This window comes from Heptranchias perlo, chromosome 42 (genome assembly GCF_035084215.1).
Source record: "Heptranchias perlo isolate sHepPer1 chromosome 42, sHepPer1.hap1, whole genome shotgun sequence".
NCBI classification, from domain to species: Eukaryota; Metazoa; Chordata; class Chondrichthyes; order Hexanchiformes; family Hexanchidae; genus Heptranchias; species Heptranchias perlo.
Window position 1 is genome coordinate 15,626,737 of NC_090366.1, and position 22,364 is coordinate 15,649,100.

Below are 22,364 nucleotides of genomic sequence, written 5' to 3' on the forward strand. Positions count from 1 at the left end.
TTTATTCAGGGTGAGGGTCACTCACTGTAACTGTACTGAGTCACTGTTTATTCAGGGTGAGGGTCACTCGCTGTAACTGTACTGAGTCACTGTTTATTCAGGGTAAGGGTCATTCACTGTAACTGTACTGAGTCACTGTTTATTCAGGGTAAGGGTCACTCACTGTAACTGTACTGAGTCACTGTTTACTCAGGGTAAGGGTCACTCACTAACTGTACTGAGTCACTGTTTATTCAGGGTGAGGGTCACTCACTGTAACTGTACTGAGTCACTGTTTATTCAGGGTAAGGGTTACTCACTGTGTAACTGTAGAGTCCCTGTTTATTCAGGGTAAGGGTCACTCACTGTAACTGTACTGAGTCCCTGTTTATTCAGGGTAAGGGTCACTCACTGTAACTGTACTGAGTCACTGTTTATTCAGGGTGAGGGTCACTCACTGTAACTGTACTGAGTCCCTGTTTATTCAGGGTGAGGGTCACTCACTGTAACTGTACTGAGTCCCTGTTTATTCAGGGTAAGGGTCACTCACTGTGTAACTGTACAGAGTCCCTGTTTATTCAGGGTAAGGGTCACTCACTGTGTAACTGTACAGAGTCCCTGTTTATTCAGGGTAAGGGTTACTCACTGTGTAACTGTACTGAGTCACTGTTTATTCAGGGTGAGGGTCACTCACTGTGTAACTGTACAGAATCCCTGTTTATTCAGGGTGAGGGTCTCTTACTGTAACTGTACAGAGTCCCTGTTTATTCAGGGTAAGGGTCACTCACTGTGTAACTGTACAGAGTCCCTGTTTATTCAGGGTGAGGGTCACTCACTGTAACTGTACTGAGTCCCTGTTTATTCAGGGTAAGGGTCACTCACTGTGTAACTGTACAGAGTCCCTGTTTATTCAGGGTAAGGGTCACTCACTGTGTAACTGTACCAAGTTACCTTTTATTCAGCAATGCAAATGTTGCTTGTTGTTTAAATGTGCAATGAGACCTGGGTGTCCTTGTACACCAGTCGCTGAAAGCGAGCATTCAGGTGCAGCAAGCAGTTAGGAAGGCGAATGGTATGTTGGCCTTCATTGCAAGAGGATTTGATACAGGAGTAGGGATGTCTTACTGCAGTTATACAGGGCCTTGGTGAGACCACATCTGGAGTATTGTGTGCAGTTTTGGTCTCCTTATCTGAGGAAGGATGTCCTTGCCATGGAGGGAGTGCAACAAAGGTTTACCAGACTGATCCCTGGGATGGCAGGACTGATGTACGAGGAGAGATTGGGTCGACTGGGCCTATATTCACTAGAGTTTAGAAGAATGAGAGGTGATCTCATCAAAACATATAAAATTCTAACAGGGCTAGACAGACTAGGTGCAGGGAGGATGTTCCCGATGGCTGGGGAGTCCAGAACCAGGGGTCACAGTCTCAGGATACGGGGTATGCCATTTAGAACAGAGATGAGGAGGGTGGTGAACCTGTGGAATTCTCTACCACAGAAGGCAGTGGAGGCCAAGTCATTAGATGTATTCAAGAAGGAGATGGATATATTTCTTAATGCTAAAGGGATCAAGGGATATGAGGAAAAAGTGGGAATAGGGTACTGAGTTAGACAATCAGCCATGATCATTTTGAATGGCGGAGCAGGCCCGAAGGGCCGAATGGCCTACTCTTGCCCCTATTTTCTATGTTTCTATGTTTATTACGTCTTTAGTTTATTGTTAGGGATATTCAGTGTCAAAACATGGATAAGCAATAGCTTCAAAACAAAAGCCAAACACAATTACAATCTCCCAGGAACGTACCTGTGAATCTACGATTATCCAGAAAGTGGTGTAGAAACTGTGAATCAGTGAACAGCATCTCGTAGAGCTCATCAACAGCCATCCGGAAAACCAAATTAATGTACAATCTCCCACCCAAGTCTGTACAGAAGGGTTCAACTTCTCCTTTAGACAAGAAAAAAATGTAGAAGAAAATCAACAACAAGCAGATTGAAGGGTCTCTCGCAACCCTCCCAGTAATTGTTAACTTGACTCAGCACTGGAAACAGAAGGCTGTGGGTACAAGCCCCATTTAAGAGGCCAAGTATATAATTTGGACTGACAGTGAAGGATGCTGCATTTTTAGAGGTGCCATTCTACAGATGAAATTTGAAACCGAGGCTCAGCTACCTTTCTGGTGCTTCAGACGGGCTCTCAAGGTTCCACGGCACTATGAGAAGAGCAGAGAGCTCTCCCGGTGTCTCTCCCAACACTCCTCCTTCAATCAACACCCCCAGGAACAGTGAACTGGTCATTCGCAGCTCTGATGCTTGGGGCACCTTGCTGTGTGCAAAATGGGGGCCAACAGTGACTGCACTTCAGAGTAATTAATTGTATCTGAAGTATGTTGGGACATTTCTGAGAGGCATAGTTAAGTGTTACACAAAACCAAGTTTTTATTCTTTCTGCCTGCACATTTAACAGCCTCTCACAGTCCTCAATCCTGGAACATCACAGCACAGAAACAGGCCATTTGCCTCATCAAGCCCACACCGGGTTTTTCCCCTACAAGCCGCCCAATCGAACCTCACTCTATTGCTTGCCCCCAATACCCTTTAATATTCCTCCTTTCAAAGCAGCTATCATTCTATTTTAAACACAATGTTTGGATCCTTCTTCAACAACTGGTCCGCAGGTCAATGAGGCCGTAGCACAGGTCAGTGAAACCATGGGGCACAGTACCATAGTGTTATTGTACTGAAGCAGCAACCCTGAGGTTGTGAGTTCAAATCCCACCCTGGCAAATTGTGAAATTCACCGCCATTGAGTTGTGGCAGAAATTTCAAAATTCTAATCACCATCTAATGTAAACAATGTTCTTCCAATCTCCTTTTGAATTATTTCTTGTGATTATTTAAAATTTGTGCCCTCTCACCTCGATCTCAATGACCAGTGGAAAGAACACATCACACTATTTACCTCATCATAACATTTCAAATTCTTCAACACCTCTATCAGGTCACCCATTAACCTTCCCCGGTGAATAAAGCCTTACTGACTGTAAGCCCTCATCCCTGGTAACAGCTCAGTGAATCTTTTCCATTACTTTTATATGCTTCCCATAAAGGAGTGCCCAAATTTGTACATAATACTCAAACTGTGCCTTAACACCATGTACAAGTTTAACATACCTTCTTGCTTTTCTAATCTACGTCTCTAGATACAAAACCAGAATTCTGCTGGTTTATTTCTTGAGATATGGCCATCAATGGCCAGACAACATTTACTGCCAATCCCCAATTGCTCTTGCAGCATTAGAAGTCAACCACTGTGTGGGACTGGAGTCACATGTAGACCAGACCGAGAAGAGGGTGACAGGTTCCCTTCCATCAAGGACATTGGGGTTGTATTCTCTAGAGTTTAGAAGGTTAACGGGTGATCTGATCGAAGTTTATAAGATATTAAGGGGAACGGATAGGGTGGATAGAGAGAAACTATTTCCGCTGGTTGGGATTTTAGGAGTAGGGGGGCACAGTCTAAAAATTAGAGCCAGACCTTTCAGGAGTGAGATTAGAAAACATTTCTACACACACAAAGGGTGGTAAAAGTTTGGAACTCTCTTCCGCAAACGGCAATTGATACTAGCTCAATTGCTAAATTTAAATCTGAGATAGATAGCTTTTTGGCAACCAAAGGTATTAAGGGATATGGGCCAAAGGCAGGTATATGGAGTTAGATCACAGATCAGCCATGATCTTATCAAATGGTGGAGCAGGCACAAGGGGCTGAATGGCCTGCTCCTGTTCCTATGTTCCTATGACATTAGTGAACTAGTTAGGTTTTTTTTTAAATGACAATTGGCAGCTTTCATAGGATTAGATCACCCCTTAACCTTCGAAACTCTAGAGAATACAACCCCAATTTGTGTAATCTCTCCTCGTAACACAGAAAGGTGAGGGGAATGGGAAGGAGATTACAGGGGAACACAAATAGGTGAGGGGAGTGGGGAGGAGATTACAGGGGAACACAGATAGGTGAGGGGAGTGGGGAGGAGATTACAGGGGAACACAGTTGGGTTGGGGGAGTGGGCAGAATATATGGCAAATGAAGTTCAATAAAAGATAAATGTGAAGTGCTTTATTTTGGGGAGAACACAGAATTCAAAAGCACCATAAACAGTAAAAATTTTCAAAGCAGTGGAGGGAGAGAGAGATTTCGGGGAGAAGATACACACATCTTTAACCCTAACCTAAACCTGCAGTTCTGCAGGTGGAAAAATCCACAGAAGGAGCAAATGGATTCCAGAGTTTTATCGGGCGGACGTAAAAGATCCCATGGCACTATTGGAAGAAGAGCCGGGGAGTTCTCCCCGGTGTCCTGGACAATATTTATCCCTTAACTGACATAATTAAAAATAGATTATCTGGTCATTATCACATTGCTGTTTGCAGGATCTTGCTGTGTGCAAATTGGCTGCCGCATTTCCCACATTACAACAGAGACCACACTTAAAAAAAAAAGAACTTCATTGGCTGTAAAGCGCTTTGGGACGTCCTGACATGGTGAAAAGTGCTATAGAAATGCACATTCTTTATGTATAGGAGCAGTGAATACAAAAGCACAGAGGTGACAATGGATCTGTACCAGGCTTTACGCCACAGTTGGGAGCACTGTGTAGTTTTAGGCACCAGTTGCAGAAAGGACAATGCAGTGATGGAAAACATGCAACATAGTTTCACTGGGATAACACCAAGGATGGAGGGATACAGCGATGACAACTAATTTAAAAAACTAGGGCTGTATTTCCTAGAACAGAGAAGGTTTTTTGGACACTAAGGGAATCAAGGCATATGGGGGTTGGGCGGGAAAGTGGAGTTGAGGTCGAAGATCAGCCATGATCTGATTGAATGGCGGAGCAGGCTAGAGGAGCCGTATGGCCTACTCCTGCTCCTGCTCCTATTTCTTATGTTATTATGTTAAGGGGCGATCTAATAGAAGTGTTCAAAATTATGAAAATGTTTAGGATGGTAAACAGTGAAAAATAATTCCCACTTGTCTGTGAATTGTAACAAAAGATATCACCTCAGGATTACTGCTAGAGATTTAGACGGACTTTTTTCACATAAAGGGTCATAAGAATATTAAATACATTACCGTAGATAGCTACTGACGTTGGTTCAATCAAACGTTTAAAAGAGAGTTAGCTAACCTTTGAAAGGAGAAAAATATTAAAAGGGTGCAGGAATTGAAACTTGAGTACTGAACTCTACTATAGAGCTATCGACAGAATGAACGCGATGGGCCAAATGGCTTCCTGTGATGAAACAACTTGTCGCAGCCCCACTCTATACCTCCAGCATCAGCAGAGGAAAACTGACCAGCGAACAAGTGGTCTCAGCACTACCTTCACCCCCTCTCCTCGTCTACACCTACCCTCTGCACAACCATCTAACCTTGACCTCTCCTTCTAAGCAACTGCTTGCCTCCCAGATTACACAGCCCAGGTTAATATGTACACTTTACAATTCTTCCAATCAATTTGGGAGGATTGAGGATCCTTTATTCCAGCTCTTAACAGCTGATATTGCAGACAGACTGCCCCAATGCATCGCTGCAAATTTTGCCAGGAACATGGGGAAATCAGGGAGCTGCCACAAGACGCCAGGGTCTCCTGTAATATTGTTAGGCTTCGGCCTCAGAATGCAGCCCCAGTGCTTTCTCCATTCTGTGGCTGCGCATTTACTTTCCCCTTTATGTACCATCATCCTGAGTTTCTGATGAGTCACTGAGGTCTGTAGGAATGTCATCATCAATGAAGTCCAAAGACGACAGGTTTCCTGATAACGGAGGTGTTGGCTGCTCGGTGACCAGAGTTACTTCCTGGCTGCTTGCAGCCTGAACTTCACATTCTACTGCAGCTATAGGCTGTTCACTGAACTAAAGAGGGAGGAGAAAAGCATCAGAGCACAGGAATAATCCCAACAGCAACAAGTTAGACAGGTGATATCATACTTGGTCTCCTCATGGCCTCGATCTCTTCCCCCCTCCCCCAGGGAGCTGGAATCTGATTCCTAGTTGAGGATTGCTATTATTGGTCTCAACCCAATAATTTGTCCAAACACTGCTTATTTTATCAGCATTACCATTGGAAATTGGATTGGAAAATGGAAATGAACAATTTCCATTTGTTCACCAAGTGGTGCAGAGTTCTAGTCAATGGGTGCAACTTTGGAATCAACAACGTAAGTAAAGGTTTTGAAGAAATTTGTCTATTCCCGAGCTCTAGGATTTCAAACCACTTAATATTTCACACTCGAGCGATCAATCCAAGGCCTATGAACCAAAATCAGATACACTACTGAGTATCGAGCTAAATTAAATTGATACAATGAGCTATGGTTGGCATCAAGATAGAACTACAGGGATCACTACTGTCCACTGGGTGATAGACTGGTTCAGACACTAGAAATTTGGTAAAACAGAGCACAGATGTCTCCTCTTTGTTAGTTGTCTTTCAGAAGTTTCTCCCCCATCTCCCCTCTTCATGATACCCATTTTCTGCTCCTTTGATCCTCTCCGCACTCAACTCTTCAACAGCTAACTCTCTTTCCTGGTCGCCATACTAGCCGACACTGTAAATGATTCCCTCCTCAGGCACTGTTCCTCTACCCTTCAAAGCTGCCATTACTACTCCCTCCTCAAACCGCCATCCCCCGTAGACCCTTCTATCCTTTCTCCAACCTCCCTTTCCTTTCTAACGTCCTTCAATGTGACATCATCTCCCAGCTACATGCCCACCTCTCTCGATACTCCCTCTTTTAACCCATCCAACCCAGCTTCCCTCTGAACAAGAGCTTCTGATCGTGATAGTGATGCATCATCCCTCCTCAACCTCTCCACAGCATTCTCCTCCAACGCCCAGCTCCATGGGCCTACCCTTGTGTGGCTTCAGTCCTACCTATCTGGATGTAGATACGTCTCCAGGAATGGCTTCTCTATCCTTTCTGGCAGTGACACCTCCAGAGTCCCCCAAGGATTACACCTCAAGACAGACCCCTGTGAAACACCATTCACCAACTTTCCAGTCCAAAAACTTATTTTAACCACTATCAGTTGCTTTCTGCCCTCCAATCATCTATCTATGTGGCCACCATCCCTTAATTGTATATGCCACTATCATGTCTTTATCTCTTGTACCAATTCAATAGACACAGGGAATAAAAAAAACTTAATGATAGCAAGAAAATACACACGAGGAGGAATGGTCCAAGTTCTAGACAATGACAAACGTCATATGCAGTCTGAAGCAACACACTTTTTCCCTGAGCAGCACCCAGATCATCAGTGACCATTTCATAATGAGAAACACAGCAGAATTACCAAAGGGACGGTATCCGTGCCATCCACAACAGTTAGACAAGACTGGTGATCAGTCTGAGGGCTGGAGTTCAGCTTCATTTCAACACTGCTCCGTGAAGACGTGTCATTCATTTCCATAGCATCCAGCTCCTCACCAATCCTGCCAACACACATCAGACTTAACATGAGACACACTCATTGCGAGCAGTGCAATATCCATATCCCAAGTAATGTCCTAAACCTCCACAAGGCATAGCAGAGAGGGATCAGGCAATGGCTGAACCATAACAGGTGTCAGGGCCATCAATCTCTCCAGTGTTGTTTCTTCCTGCAGCATTTTATTCCATTTACTGCTGTCATTTTTTATGTTTCTCTTCCCTTTTATTTCTTTGGGAGTTTTGCCCGAAGTTGCTTGTTTTATTTCCAATGACTGCACTGCCTCATGAGCTGGGATGGAGCTGCCACACAGAGGGCTGTAGGAAGGAGACACCATTCTACTGGGGTAGCCACAGCCTTGGTTATTGGCCACTGACAACTTTAAGAAATGCTCTGTGTTTTTATATGAAAAAACTGCACAGATCTCCAAGCACCAGGGACAGGGAAGCTGCAGATTTTGATGCAACAAATGTGTCAAGGACAGGTGAGAAGCAGAAAACTGGATGGGGGAGGCCAGCACAAAATAATGCGGTCAAAATAAAAAAAAACTAAAGACTCCCATTTATATAATGCCTTTTACCATCTCAGAACATCCCAAAGCGCTTTACAGTCAACAAAGTACTTTTGAAGTGTAGTCGCTATTGTAATGTAGGAAACGTGGCAGCCAATTTGCGCACAGCAAGATCCCACAAACAACAATATGATAATGACCAGATAATCTGTTTTTTAGTGATGTTGGTTATGGGATAAATATTGGCCCCAGGACACCGGGGAGAACTCCCCCTGCTCTTCTTCCAATAGTGTCATGGGATCTTTTATGTCCACCTGAGGGGGCAGACGGGGCCTCGATTTAACATCTCATCCGAAAGACGGCACCTCCGACGGTACAGCACTCCCTCAGTACTGCACTGGAGTGTCGGTCTAGATTGTGTGCTCAAGTCTCGAGTGGGACTTGAACCTATGACTCTCTGACTCAGAGGTGAAAGTGCTACATACTGAGCCATGGCTGACACCTAGATGATGACCAATTTAAAAAAAAATCTTGGGATTGCACACAAGAGCCCTTCAAAAATGCAACTGGGCTGTTAATGCGGTTTTGGAAGCTCAGGAATCAGTACTGATTTCTTTCATATTCAGGGCAACGCGCTGCTCCCACCGTCGGCCGCGCGCTGCTCCCACCGTCGGCCGCGCGCTGCTCCCACCGTGCTGCACATACCCCTTCCCATTGAACTCGTTGTTTGGATGCATGTAGTCATCATCGTCACTGGTGAGGCCAAGTTCAGTGCCATAACACTGGTGAACAATGTGCCAAAGCTCACGGTTAGAAAGAGGCTGTGAAGAGAAGTGAAGATAGTGAGATACACACTAGAAACAGCACCCCTTCTTTCCCAGTTAGAGCTGACACGGAATTAACGAGTCCTTCAGCACTGCATCTCACCACACTCCCTGTAAACTGGGTACAAGTCAACCGGGAAATGGCTCCGGAAGGAAGGAAGCAGCAGGTATTAAAAATATTGGGGTAGGAGCAACATTCCTGCGACCACAGGGAATACACAGACAAAGCTGTTCCGTATAGTGCTTCACATTGTGTGAAACGGGTATAGATAAGGAATTCCAGTGTCACTGCACACCCACTTAGTACCAGTAGCTCTGATTGGCAGGAACAACAGCATTGAATAAGATGTTGAAAAATTTGGGGAAACCCCTACTTTTTCCCCCTTCTCCCTGGTAAACACACGCTGTTGCTGGGGTCGGGTTCCACAGCCTCCCAGTGATTTCACCCAAGTGGCCACAGGAACACAGGAATAGGAGTACACCATTCAGCCCCACTGAGCCTGTTCCGCCATCAATGAGATCATGGCTGATCTGCATCCTAACTCCATCCATCCGCATTGGCTCCATATCCCTTAATATCCGTGGCTAGCAGAAATCTCTCAATCTCAAATTTAAAATGATTAATTGAGCTAGGCTCCACTGCTTTTTTGAGAGACAGAGTTCCACACTTCGACCATCCTTTGCTTGAAAAAGTGTTTCCTATCTTCTCTCCTGAATGGCCTGGCTCTGATTATAAGGCTACGTCCCCTTGTCCTAGACTCTCCCACCATTCCTCGTGTGAGAGCCAGACTAGTCAACCATGAAGAGCATCACAGCTGAGCCCAATCCTCTCCACATATCGGATCAACAAGCAAACCTCCTCCAGACGGGGGTCGCTGAACAGTGATCAGGAGCAGGAACCCTGGCTGATTTCCCCTCTCTCTAACCCAGGGGTCACTGGACAGTGATCAGGAGCAGGAACCCTGGCTGATTTCCCCTCTCTCTGACCCAGGGGTCACTGGACAATGATCAGGAGCAGGAACCCTGGCTGATTTCCCCCTCTCTCTAACCCAGGGGTCACTGGACAGTGATCGGGAGCAGGAACCCTGGCCGATTTTCCCCTCTCTCTAACCCAGGGGTCACTGGACAGTGATCAGGAGCAGGAACCCTGGCTGATTTCCCCTCTTTCTAACCCAGGGGTCACTGGACAGTGATCTGGAGCAGGAACCCTGGCCGATTTCCCCCCTCTCTAACCCAGGGGTCACTGGACAGTGATCAGGAGCAGGAACCCTGGCTGATTTCCCCCCTCTCTAACCCAGGGGTCACTGGACAGTGATCAGGAGCAGGAACCCTGGCTGATTTCCCCTCTTTCTAACCCAGGGGTCACTGGACAGTGATCTGGAGCAGGAACCCTGGCCGATTTCCCCCCTCTCTAACCCAGGGGTCACTGGACAGTGATCAGGAGCAGGAACCCTGGCTGATTTCCCCTCTCTCTAACCCAGGGGTCACTGGACAGTGATCAGGAGCAGGAACCCTGGCCGATTTTCCCCTCTCTCTAACCCAGGGGTCACTGGACAGTGATCAGGAGCAGGAACCCTGGCTGATTTCCCCTCTTTCTAACCCAGGGGTCACTGGACAGTGATCAGGAGCAGGAACCCTGGCTGATTTCCCCTCTCTCTAACCCAGGGGTCACTGGACAGTGATCAGGAGCAGGAACCCTGGCTGATTTTTATCCTCCCAGAAGGTAAATATATCACCTTTAACACTATCAAAGCTGAGATCAGGATGGATCTTGGGACCCTCCTGGTCTTTGTGGCTCAGAGACTGTGATTTTAGCTCTGAGTTATTGGGAGAGCCTTTAACTTCTCTTCCTTAAAAAACAAGAGAAATCACTGCATTCCAGACTATAAGAGGTGCTTTAAATCAATTCCTTTTACATATTGTGGGGTGAATTCCGACCTTTTCCATGAGTGCATTCTGCCACAGTCGGAATATCATCAGGTAACTCCGATCTCGAGCTCCAAGCGATGTGAAAAAGTGCTGCATGAGAAAGAAATATATTTATACAGTTAGGGCATTGAGGTTAGCCTCAGTGAAAGGAGTCTGTATTATGCCAGTGATATGGTATTCCAATCTAATGAAATACCCACTTGAAACATTAACCTGTATTTTCTCTAGATGTCGACTCCCCTGCTATATATTTATAGCTTTCACCATTTTTACCTTTATTATATTCACAATTTTTTTCTTCTGGGGGTATGGGTGACACTGGTGAGGCAGGATGTACTGCCCATTCATGAGGGCATTAAGAGCCAACCATACAGTGTGGAACTGGAGTCAGATGTAGGCCAAACTGTGCAGGAAGTGGCAGCTTCCCTTCCCTGCAGGACATCAGTGACCCAAGTTGGGTTTTTACAACAATCCAGAGATTTCAAGGTAATTTTCTGATGCCACCCCATGAATTACCAGAATTCATCTTCACAACTTTGCATGATGGACATCGAACTCATAACCCTCTGGTTTCTTAATCCAGAAGTATAACCACTAGGCTACTGTACCTTACTGGAAAGGTGGCTGAGGTGAGGCTCTAAAGCAACATTGAACAGTGATCAAATATCATCCTGCAGGAAACTCAGATTGTACATTGAGGCGTGTTGGACCAGGAGCAGAGCCCGAGCCCCAGTCCGATTCACCAGCTCTTTACTCCATAACTTACCCTTTCATTATCTGTGCAAATCTGAATGGCGTTGGGAATGAGCTTTGCTGTCTTCTCCTTTGTGATGCCCGTAATGTCCTTGAACTGAAGAGCAATCTGTGGGGAAGAATAATGTGGAAATGGGCTGACACATGGCAGATGAAATTTAACTCAGAGAAATGTGAAGTGATGCATTTTGGCAGGAAGAATGAGGAGCAGCAATATAAATTAAATGGTGCAATTTTAAAAGGAGTGCAGGAACAGAGAGACCTGGGGGTATACGTACACAAGTCTTTGAAGGTGGCAGGACAAGTTGAGAAGGCTGTTAAAAGAGCATATGGGATCCTTGGCTTTATAAACAGAGGTATAAAGTACAAAGCAAGAAAGTTATACTAAACCTTCATAAATCATTTCTCTGCGTTAAATTTCATCTGCCATGTGTCTGCCCATTTCACCAGTCTGTCTCTGTCCTCCTGAAGTCTGTTACTATCCTCCTCACTGTTTACCACATTTCCGAGTTTCATGTCCTCTGCAAACTTTGAAATTATACCCTCTATACCCAAGTCCAGGTCATTAATATATATCAAAAAGAGCATTGATCCTAATACTGACCCCTGGGGAACATCACAGAATATTTTTTAAATGATGAGAATCTATTAAATGTTGGTGTTCAATGTAAGGAGTCTTACAACACCAGGTTATAGTCCAACAGTTTTATTTGAAAATCACAAGCTCCATATCATCGGTGTTCAATGTGATTTGGGTGTTCTCGGATTTTCAAAAGGCATTCGATAAGTTGCTACAGAAGAGGTTGTTATACAAGATTAGGGCTCATGGGATTGGGGGTCACATTATAGCGTGAATTGAGGATTGGTTAACGGACAGAAAACAGAGAGTAGGAATAAATGAGTCATTTTCAGGTAGGCAGGTTGTAACTAGTGGGGTGCCGCAAGGATCAGTGCTTGGGCCTCAGCTGTTTACAATATATATCAATGACTTAGATGAAGGGACCGAGTGTAATGTATCCAAGTTTGCTGACGATACAAAGCTAGGTGGGAAAGTAAGCTGTGAGGACAACACAAAGAGGGGGGGGGGGTCCAAGTACACAAATGATTTAAAGCTAATGGAATATTGTCCTTTGTATTCCAGCCCCCTGGCGATAAAGGGGAGGAATTCATGCTTCAGTTGTATAGAACTCTGGTTAGACCCCATCTGGAAACAATGGGCATCACACCTCAGGAAGGATATACTGGCCTTGGAGGGAGTGCAGCATAGATTTACCAGAATGATACCGGGGTTTACAGGGTTAAATTATGAGGACAGGTTGCATAAACCTGGCTTGTATTCCCTTGAGTTTAGAAGATTGAGGGGCGATCCGATCAAGGTGTTTACAACGTTAAAAGGATTCAATACAGAGAAACTATTTCCTCTGGCGGGGGGAATAGGGGACATAATCTTAAGATTAGACCAGGTTATTTAGGAGGGATTCAGGAAGCACTTTTTCATACAAGGGTAGTAGAAATCGGAAACTTGCTTTCCCAAAAGGCTGGGGATGCTGGGACAATTGGAGCTTTCAAGGCTGAGACCAATAGATTTTTGTTGGGCAAGTGTATCAAGTGATATGAAACAAAGGCGCATAAATGGAGTTGACATGTAGGTCAGCCACGGTCTAATTGAATGGCGGAGACGGCTCGAGGGCTTAATGGTCTCCTCCTTCTCCTATGACCTGCCTTTCTCCAGGCCAAGTGAAATTGATCCGGGCGAGCAGCTCGCCACACGCATTTAACGAGGCAGAGCTCTCAAAACAAATCCAGTCTCCCACCACAGCTCTTTGGGAGTTCAATTTCCCCTTCAGGATTTTAACCAATCAGTGACACTCACCAAAGTCTCCCAGCGGAAGATGTTGCTGTAGAAACAAACCCAGTTTTCTGAGATGTAGATCCGTCCCTGGAGAAGGATATCTCGCTGCAGAGCACAGGAATAGTCTGGAAAGGTAGAAGAGTCATGTTATTGGGGACCACAATTAGACAGGAGGATAGAGTCAGTTATTGGGGACCATGATTAGACAGGTGGATAGAGTCAGTTACTGGAGACCATGATTAGACAGGTGGATAGAGTCAGTTATTGGGGACCATGATTAGACAGGTGGATAGAGTCAGTTATTGGGGACCATGATTAGACAGGTGGATAGAGTCAGTTATTGGGGACCATGATTGGACAGGAGGATAGAGTCAGTTACTGGAGACCATGATTAGACAGGTGGATAGAGTCAGTTATTGGGGACCATGATTAGACAGGTGGATAGAGTCAGTTATTGGGGACCATGATTAGACAGGTGGATAGAGTCAGTTATTGGGGACCATGATTAGACAGGTGGATAGAGTCAGTTATTGGGGACCATGATTAGACAGGTGGATAGAGTCAGTTAATGGGGACCATGATTAGACAGGTGGATAGAGTCAGTTATTGGGGACCATGATTAGACAGGTGGATAGAGTCAGTTATTGGGGACCATGATTAGACAGGTGGATAGAGTCAGTTATTGGGGACCATGATTAGACAGGTGGATAGAGTCAGTTATTGGGGACCATGATTAGACAGGTGGATAGAGTCAGTTATTGGGGACCATGATTAGACAGGTGGATAGAGTCAGTTACTGGGGACCATGATTAGACAGGTGGATAGAGTTGTGTTATTGGAGACCATGATTAGACAGGTGGATAGAGTCAGTTATTGGGGACCATGATTAGACAGGTGGATAGAGTCAGTTACTGGGGACCATGATTAGACAGGAGGATAGAGTCAGTTATTGGGGACCATGATTAGACAGGAGGATAGAGTCAGTTACTGGGGACCATGATTAGACAGGTGGATAGAGTCAGTTATTGGGGACCATGATTAGACAGGTGGATAGAGTCAGTTATTGGGGACCATGATTAGACAGGTGGATAGAGTCAGTTATTGGGGACCATGATTAGACAGGTGGATAGAGTTGTGTTATTGGAGACCATGATTAGACAGGTGGATAGAGTCAGTTACTGGAGACCATGATTAGACAGGTGGATAGAGTCAGTTATTGGGGACCATGATTAGACAGGTGGAGAGAGTCAGTTACTGGAGACCATGATTAGACAGGTGGATAGAGTCAGTTACTGGAGACCATGATTAGACAGGTGGATAGAGTCAGTTATTGGGGACCATGATTAGACAGGAGGATAGAGTTGTGTTATTGGAGACCATGATTAGACAGGTGGATAGAGTCAGTTACTGGAGACCATGATTAGACAGGTGGATAGAGTCAGTTACTGGAGACCATGATTAGACAGGAGGATAGAGTCAGTTATTGGGGACCATGATTAGACAGGTGGATAGAGTCAGTTACTGGAGACCATGATTAGACAGGTGGATAGAGTCAGTTACTGGAGACCATGATTAGACAGGTGGATAGAGTCAGTTATTGGGGACCATGATTAGACAGGAGGATAGAGTCAGTTATTGGGGACCATGATTAGACAGGTGGATAGAGTCAGTTATTGGGGACCATGATTAGACAGGAGGATAGAGTCAGTTATTGGGGACCATGATTAGACAGGAGGATAGAGTCAGTTACTGGAGACCATGATTAGACAGGTGGATAGAGTTGTGTTATTGGAGACCATGATTAGACAGGTGGATAGAGTCAGTTACTGGAGACCATGATTAGACAGGTGGATAGAGTCAGTTATTGGGGACCATGATTAGACAGGAGGATAGAGTCAGTTACTGGGGACCATGATTAGACAGGTGGATAGAGTCAGTTACTGCAGACCATGATTAGACAGGTGGATAGAGTCAGTTATTGGGGACCATGATTAGACAGGTGGATAGAGTCAGTTATTGGGGACCATGATTAGACAGGTGGATAGAGTCAGTTATTGGGGACCATGATTAGACAGGTGGATAGAGTCAGTTACTGCAGACCATGATTAGACAGGTGGATAGAGTCAGTTATTGGGGACCATGATTAGACAGGTGGATCGAGTTGTGTTATTGGGGACCATGATTAGACAGGTGGATAGAGTCAGTTACTGCAGACCATGATTAGACAGGTGGATAGAGTCAGTTATTGGGGACCATGATTAGACAGGTGGATAGAGTCAGTTATTGGGGACCATGATTAGACAGGTGGATAGAGTCAGTTACTGGGGACCATGATTAGACAGGTGGATAGAGTCAGTTATTGGGGACCATGATTAGACAGGTGGATAGAGTCAGTTATTGGGGACCATGATTAGACAGGAGGATAGAGTCAGTTACTGGGGACCATGATTAGACAGGTGGATCGAGTTGTGTTATTGGGGACCATGATTAGACAGGTGGATAGAGTCAGTTATTGGAGACCATGATTAGACAGGTGGATCGAGTTGTGTTATTGGGGACCATGATTAGACAGGTGGATAGAGTCAGTTATTGGGGACCATGATTAGACAGGAGGATAGAGTCAGTTATTGGGGCCATGATTAGACAGGTGGATAGAGTCAGTTATTGGGGACCATGATTAGACAGGTGGATAGAGTCAGTTATTGGGGACCATGATTAGACAGGTGGATAGAGTCAGTTACTGGAGACCATGATTAGACAGGTGGATAGAGTCAGTTATTGGGGACCATGATTAGACAGGAGGATAGAGTCAGTTATTGGGGACCATGATTAGACAGGAGGATAGAGTCAGTTATTGGGGACCATGATTAGACAGGAGGATAGAGTCAGTTATTGGGGACCATGATTAGACAGGTGGATAGAGTCAGTTACTGGAGACCATGATTAGACAGGAGGATAGAGTCAGTTATTGGGGCCATGATTAGACAGGTGGATAGAGTCAGTTATTGGGGACCATGATTAGACAGGTGGATAGAGTCAGTTACTGGAGACCATGATTAGACAGGTGGATAGAGTCAGTTATTGGGGCCATGATTAGACAGGTGGATAGAGTCAGTTATTGGAGACCATGATTAGACAGGAGGATGGAATCATGTTATTGGGGACCATGATTAGACAGGTGGATAGAGTCAGTTATTGGAGACCATGATTAGACAGGAGGATAGAGTCAGTTATTGGGGACCATGATTAGACAGGTGGATAGAGTCAGTTATTGGAGACCATGATTAGACAGGTGGATAGAGTCAGTTATTGGGGACCATGATTAGACAGGTGGATAGAGTCAGTTATTGGAGACCATGATTAGACAGGTGGATAGAGTCAGTTATTGGGGACCATGATTAGACAGGTGGATCGAGTTGTGTTATTGGGGACCATGATTAGACAGGTGGATAGAGTCAGTTACTGGAGACCATGATTAGACAGGTGGATAGAGTCAGTTATTGGGGACCATGATTAGACAGGAGGATGGAATCATGTTATTGGGGACCATGATTAGACAGGTGGATAGAGTCAGTTATTGGGGACCATGATTAGACAGGAGGATAGAGTCAGTTATTGGGGACCATGATTAGACAGGTGGATAGAGTCAGTTATTGGGGACCATGATTAGACAGGAGGATAGAGTCAGTTATTGGGGACCATGATTAGACAGGTGGATAGAGTCAGTTATTGGAGACCATGATTAGACAGGTGGATAGAGTCAGTTATTGGGGACCATGATTAGACAGGTGGATCGAGTTGTGTTATTGGGGACCATGATTAGACAGGTGGATAGAGTCAGTTATTGGGGACCATGATTAGACAGGAGGATAGAGTCAGTTATTGGGGACCATGATTAGACAGGTGGATCGAGTTGTGTTATTGGGGACCATGATTAGACAGGTGGATAGAGTCAGTTACTGGAGACCATGATTAGACAGGTGGATAGAGTCAGTTATTGGGGACCATGATTAGACAGGAGGATGGAATCATGTTATTGGGGACCATGATTAGACAGGTGGATAGAGTCAGTTATTGGGGACCATGATTAGACAGGAGGATAGAGTCAGTTATTGGGGACCATGATTAGACAGGTGGCTCGAGTTGTGTTATTGGGGACCATGATTAGACAGGTGGATAGAGTCAGTTACTGGAGACCATGATTAGACAGGTGGATAGAGTCAGTTATTGGGGACCATGATTAGACAGGAGGATGGAATCATGTTATTGGGGACCATGATTAGACAGGTGGATAGAGTCAGTTATTGGGGACCATGATTAGACAGGTGGATCGAGTTGTGTTATTGGGGACCATGATTAGACAGGTGGATAGAGTCAGTTATTGGGGACCATGATTAGACAGGTGGATAGAGTCAGTTACTGGAGACCATGATTAGACAGGAGGATAGAGTCAGTTATTGGGGACCATGATTAGACAGGAGGATAGAGTCAGTTATTGGGGACCATGATTAGACAGGTGGATAGAGTCAGTTACTGGAGACCATGATTAGACAGGTGGATAGAGTCAGTTATTGGGGACCATGATTAGACAGGAGGATGGAATCATGTTATTGGGGACCATGATTAGACAGGTGGATAGAGTCAGTTATTGGGGACCATGATTAGACAGGTGGATCGAGTTGTGTTATTGGGGACCATGATTAGACAGGTGGATAGAGTCAGTTACTGGAGACCATGATTAGACAGGAAGATAGAGTCAGTTACTGGGGACCATGATTAGACAGGTGGATAGAGTCAGTTACTGGAGACCATGATTAGACAGGAAGATAGAGTCAGTTATTGGGGACCATGATTAGACAGGTGGATAGAGTCAGTTATTGGGGACCATGATTAGACAGGTGGATAGAGTCAGTTATTGGAGACCATGATTAGACAGGTGGATAGAGTCAGTTACTGGAGACCATGATTAGACAGGTGGATAGAGTCAGTTATTGGGGACCATGATTAGACAGGTGGATCGAGTTGTGTTATTGGGGACCATGATTAGACAGGTGGATAGAGTCAGTTACTGGAGACCATGATTAGACAGGAAGATAGAGTCAGTTATTGGGGACCATGATTAGACAGGTGGATAGAGTCAGTTATTGGGGACCATGATTAGACAGGTGGATAGAGTCAGTTATTGGGGACCATGATTAGACAGGTGGATAGAGTCAGTTATTGGAGACCATGATTAGACAGGTGGATAGAGTCAGTTACTGGAGACCATGATTAGACAGGTGGATAGAGTCAGTTATTGGGGACCATGATTAGACAGGTGGATAGAGTCAGTTATTGGAGACCATGATTAGACAGGTGGATCGAGTTGTGTTATTGGGGACCATGATTAGACAGGTGGATAGAGTCAGTTACTGGAGACCATAATTAGACAGGAGGATAGAGTCAGTTATTGGGGACCATGATTAGACAGGTGGATAGAGTCAGTTATTGGGGACCATGATTAGACAGGTGGATCGAGTCAGTTACTGGAGACCATAATTAGACAGGAGGATAGAGTCAGTTATTGGGGACCATGATTAGACAGGTGGATAGAGTTGTGTTATTGGAGACCATGATTAGACAGGTGGATAGAGTCAGTTATTGGGGACCATGATTAGACAGGAAGATAGAGTCAGTTATTGGGGACCATGATTAGACAGGAGGATAGAGTCAGTTATTGGGAACCACGATTAGACAGGTGGATAGAGTCAGTTATTGGAGACCATGAGAAATCATGAGTTCAAATCCAATCATGGCAAGGTGAATTCAATGTGTCTGATAACCTGTGGGCTGGTAACAGCAAATATGACTAAGGCCTTCATTCATTTTGGGTTCCAGCAGAATCGCTTGGCTCCATGTCACACCAGAGCCTTGATTTACACCAGACACAAGAGCTGAATGTCAGAGAAGGGGTGAGAGTAGCTTCCGCCGATATTAAGGCAGCATTCAACCAGGTACGTACCAAGGAGCTCGAGCAAAACTGAGGTCAATGGAGATCAGAAGGACTGATGCAAAATGGAATTTGATGCAGACCCATTGAACTGTGTATTAAAACAAAGCGCACAGAAGAATTTCAAACCCCTGTTCCAACATCTCTCCCCCTTCATGAAACCCAATTAAAACACATGCTATATCATACTCTGCACATGTCCCACATCCAGGCTGTACCTGTGCCCAAACAATCTGCACCAGCCCTAATCTGAACCAATGGGGTTAGCACCAGCCTGTATCTGTAGTCCTACAGACCACACCAGCCTGTACCATTACCCTCAGCACCAGCCTGTACGTATGTGCTCCAGTCAGAACAAGTATTTCTGATGTCAACACAGTGGCTCATCGTTCCCAATTAAAACCAACTGTGACTCTCACCAATACCCCACCCACCCTCGGTATTACCCACAATCCGCCTTACCCACAATCAGGCGTTCTGAATCCGGCAGCTTTTTGAACAGTTTGTGGAAGTCTTCGTTTCGCTGTTTATAAGTGGGGCTCAGCACCTGGAAATAAGATACAATTTCTCCAGACAAAATACCGCTCTTCCTTTTCATTAACCATATTACAAATACGTACACATCTGTCAAGTCACAGAAAATGCATGCTCTAAAATGGTTTCTATATAACTTGCAATATGAAGGAGACACAGTTTTATTCTTCTCTTTTTCAGGAAAACTATTGGAATATGAAACAGAAATCAATGCAAACCTCAAACTGAGCGAAGCTAATTTAAGCAGAATGGTAATTAAAAGTAATGAACATGTGACTGGGGTTAAGATAGCTCAATCACAGCACTTTTATCCGAGTGACAGCATCTCTCAGCCCAGCAGCAATCTGTAATCATCTGCAGTGAATAAGATCAATTACCTCTCCAGAACAGAGTACAGAGAATATGGCAACTCCTGCATGTTGGAACACTCTTTGCAGCACCTCAAGCCACACACAGACAGGAGAAAACAGGATCTGCCTGGAAGCATGAGCTGTCCCTCTATGCCCAGTCCAGGGCAGCACTTCTATTAGGCCGAGAAGGTGGCAGCAGGGCCCTGCCAATGGGACTGCAGCAGCTGGGTCATTGCTGTAACACTCACCACAGCAACACTCTATTCACTACGCCAGCAGACTAGCCGAGTTTCACCCTTGAACCTACATTTTGATTTAATAGTCACCAGGATCAATTTTGCACCAATTAGAGAGGAGCACGGCAAAGCATAAAGCAGTCCCTCTACCCCAGGGGCCCCACCCAGGTCTGAGCCTGTGTAACCAGCTTCACTGATCTATCGCAAAATAAGAGGTCCCATCAGGCAGGGAGTTTCACGCTGTGCAACGGCTTGCAAAAGATCAGTGTCGAAGTGAAATGACGCCACAGTGGCTCAGCTCTCAGCCTCTGGCGGAGAAGGCCACAATCTAGGACTGGAGCCCACAATCTGGACTGACACCAGTGCAGTACTTGGGGTGTGCTGCGCTGTCTTTCAGATGAGGCATAAAACCCAGTCTGCCTGTTCCAGTGGCTCAAGTGAATGTAAAAGATCTGGTGGTACAGTTCAAACAGGAGCAGAGAGTTCTGTTAGAGTCCTGGCCAACACCACCAAAATAGATTAACTGGACATTTACTCATTTTCCGTTTGTGGGAGCTTGCTGTGCCCAAAGTGCCTGCCACATTTGCCGACATAACAGTAACTGCACTTCAAAAGCAATCAAGAAAGAACGAACTTGCATTTCTATAGCGTCTTTCACGGCCTCAGGACGTCCCAAAGCGCTTTACAGCCAATGAGGTACATTTTTAAAAAAAACGTCGTCACTGTTGTAATGTGGGAAATGCGGCAGCCAATTTGTGCACAGCAAGATCACACAAACAACAATGTGATAATGAGCAGATCATCTGTTTTAGTGATGTGTTGGTTGAGGGATAAATATTGACCCAGGACACCGTGGAGAATTCCCCAGCTCTTCTTCAAAATATTGCCACGAGGTCTTTTACGTCCACATGAGAGGACAGACTCTGCTTAAAATCCCATCTGAAAGACGGCACCTCCGACAGTTCAGCATTCCCTCAGCACTGACCCTCCGACAGTGCGGCGCTCCCACAGCACCGCCCCTCCGACAGTGCGGCGCTCCCACAGCACCGCCCCTCCGACAGTGCGGCGCTCCCACAGCACCGCCCCTCCGACAGTGCGGCGCTCCCACAGCACCGCCCCTCCGACAGTGCGGCGCTCCCACAGCACCGCCCCTCCGACAGTGCGGCGCTCCCACAGCACCGCCCCTCCGACAGTGCGGCGCTCCCTCAGCACCGCCCCTCCGACAGTGCGGCGCTCCCACAGCACCGCCCCTCCGACAGTGCGGCGCTCCCTCAGCACCGCCCCTCCGACAGTGCGGCGCTCCCACAGCACCGCCCCTCCGAAAGTGCGGCGCTCCCTCAGCACCGCCCCTCCGACAGTGCGGCGCTCCCTCAGCACCGCCCCTCCGACAGTGCGGCGCTCCCTCAGCACCGCCCCTCCGACAGTGCGGCGCTCCCACAGCACCGCCCCTCCGACAGTGCGGCGCTCCCTCAGCACCGCCCCTCCGACAGTGCGGCGCTCCCTCAGCACCGCCCCTCCGACAGTGCGGCGCTCCCTCAGCACCGCCCCTCCGACAGTGCGGCGCTCCCTCAGCACCGCCCCTCCGACAGTGCGGCGCTCCCACAGCACCGCCCCTCCGACAGTGCGGCGCTCCCTCAGCACCGCCCCTCCGACAGTGCGGCGCTCCCTCAGCACCGCCCCTCCGACAGTGCGGCGCTCCCTCAGCACCGCCCCTCCGACAGTGCGGCGCTCCCTCAGCACCGCCCCTCCGACAGTGCGGCGCTCCCTCAGCACCGCCCCTCCGACAGTGCGGCGCTCCCTCAGCACCGCCCCTCCGACAGTGCGGCGCTCCCTCAGCACCGCCCCTCCGACAGTGCGGCGCTCCCTCAGCACTGCCCTTATTAAGTGATAACCTGCGCTCTACTCTTC

At 46.4% G+C, this 22,364-nt stretch overlaps 1 protein-coding gene across 4 annotated transcripts in view; it reads right to left on the minus strand.

The window, feature by feature from the left end:
- LOC137306271 (protein Aster-B-like) overlaps positions 1–22,364 on the minus strand; it is a 68,111-nt gene that overhangs the window by 34,093 nt on the left and 11,654 nt on the right. For all 4 annotated transcript variants that reach the window (XM_067975433.1, XM_067975435.1, XM_067975432.1 and 1 more), the window contains exons 4-11: positions 19,799–19,883; positions 13,369–13,472; positions 11,509–11,604; positions 10,752–10,832; positions 8,695–8,810; positions 7,344–7,482; positions 5,723–5,900; positions 1,785–1,928 (exon numbers count right to left, since the gene is read on the minus strand). In XM_067975433.1, coding sequence (XP_067831534.1) covers positions 1,785–1,928; positions 5,723–5,900; positions 7,344–7,482; positions 8,695–8,810; positions 10,752–10,832; positions 11,509–11,604; positions 13,369–13,472; positions 19,799–19,883 — 943 coding nt within the window. The remainder of the gene's footprint in view (positions 1–1,784; positions 1,929–5,722; positions 5,901–7,343; positions 7,483–8,694; positions 8,811–10,751; positions 10,833–11,508; positions 11,605–13,368; positions 13,473–19,798; positions 19,884–22,364) is intronic.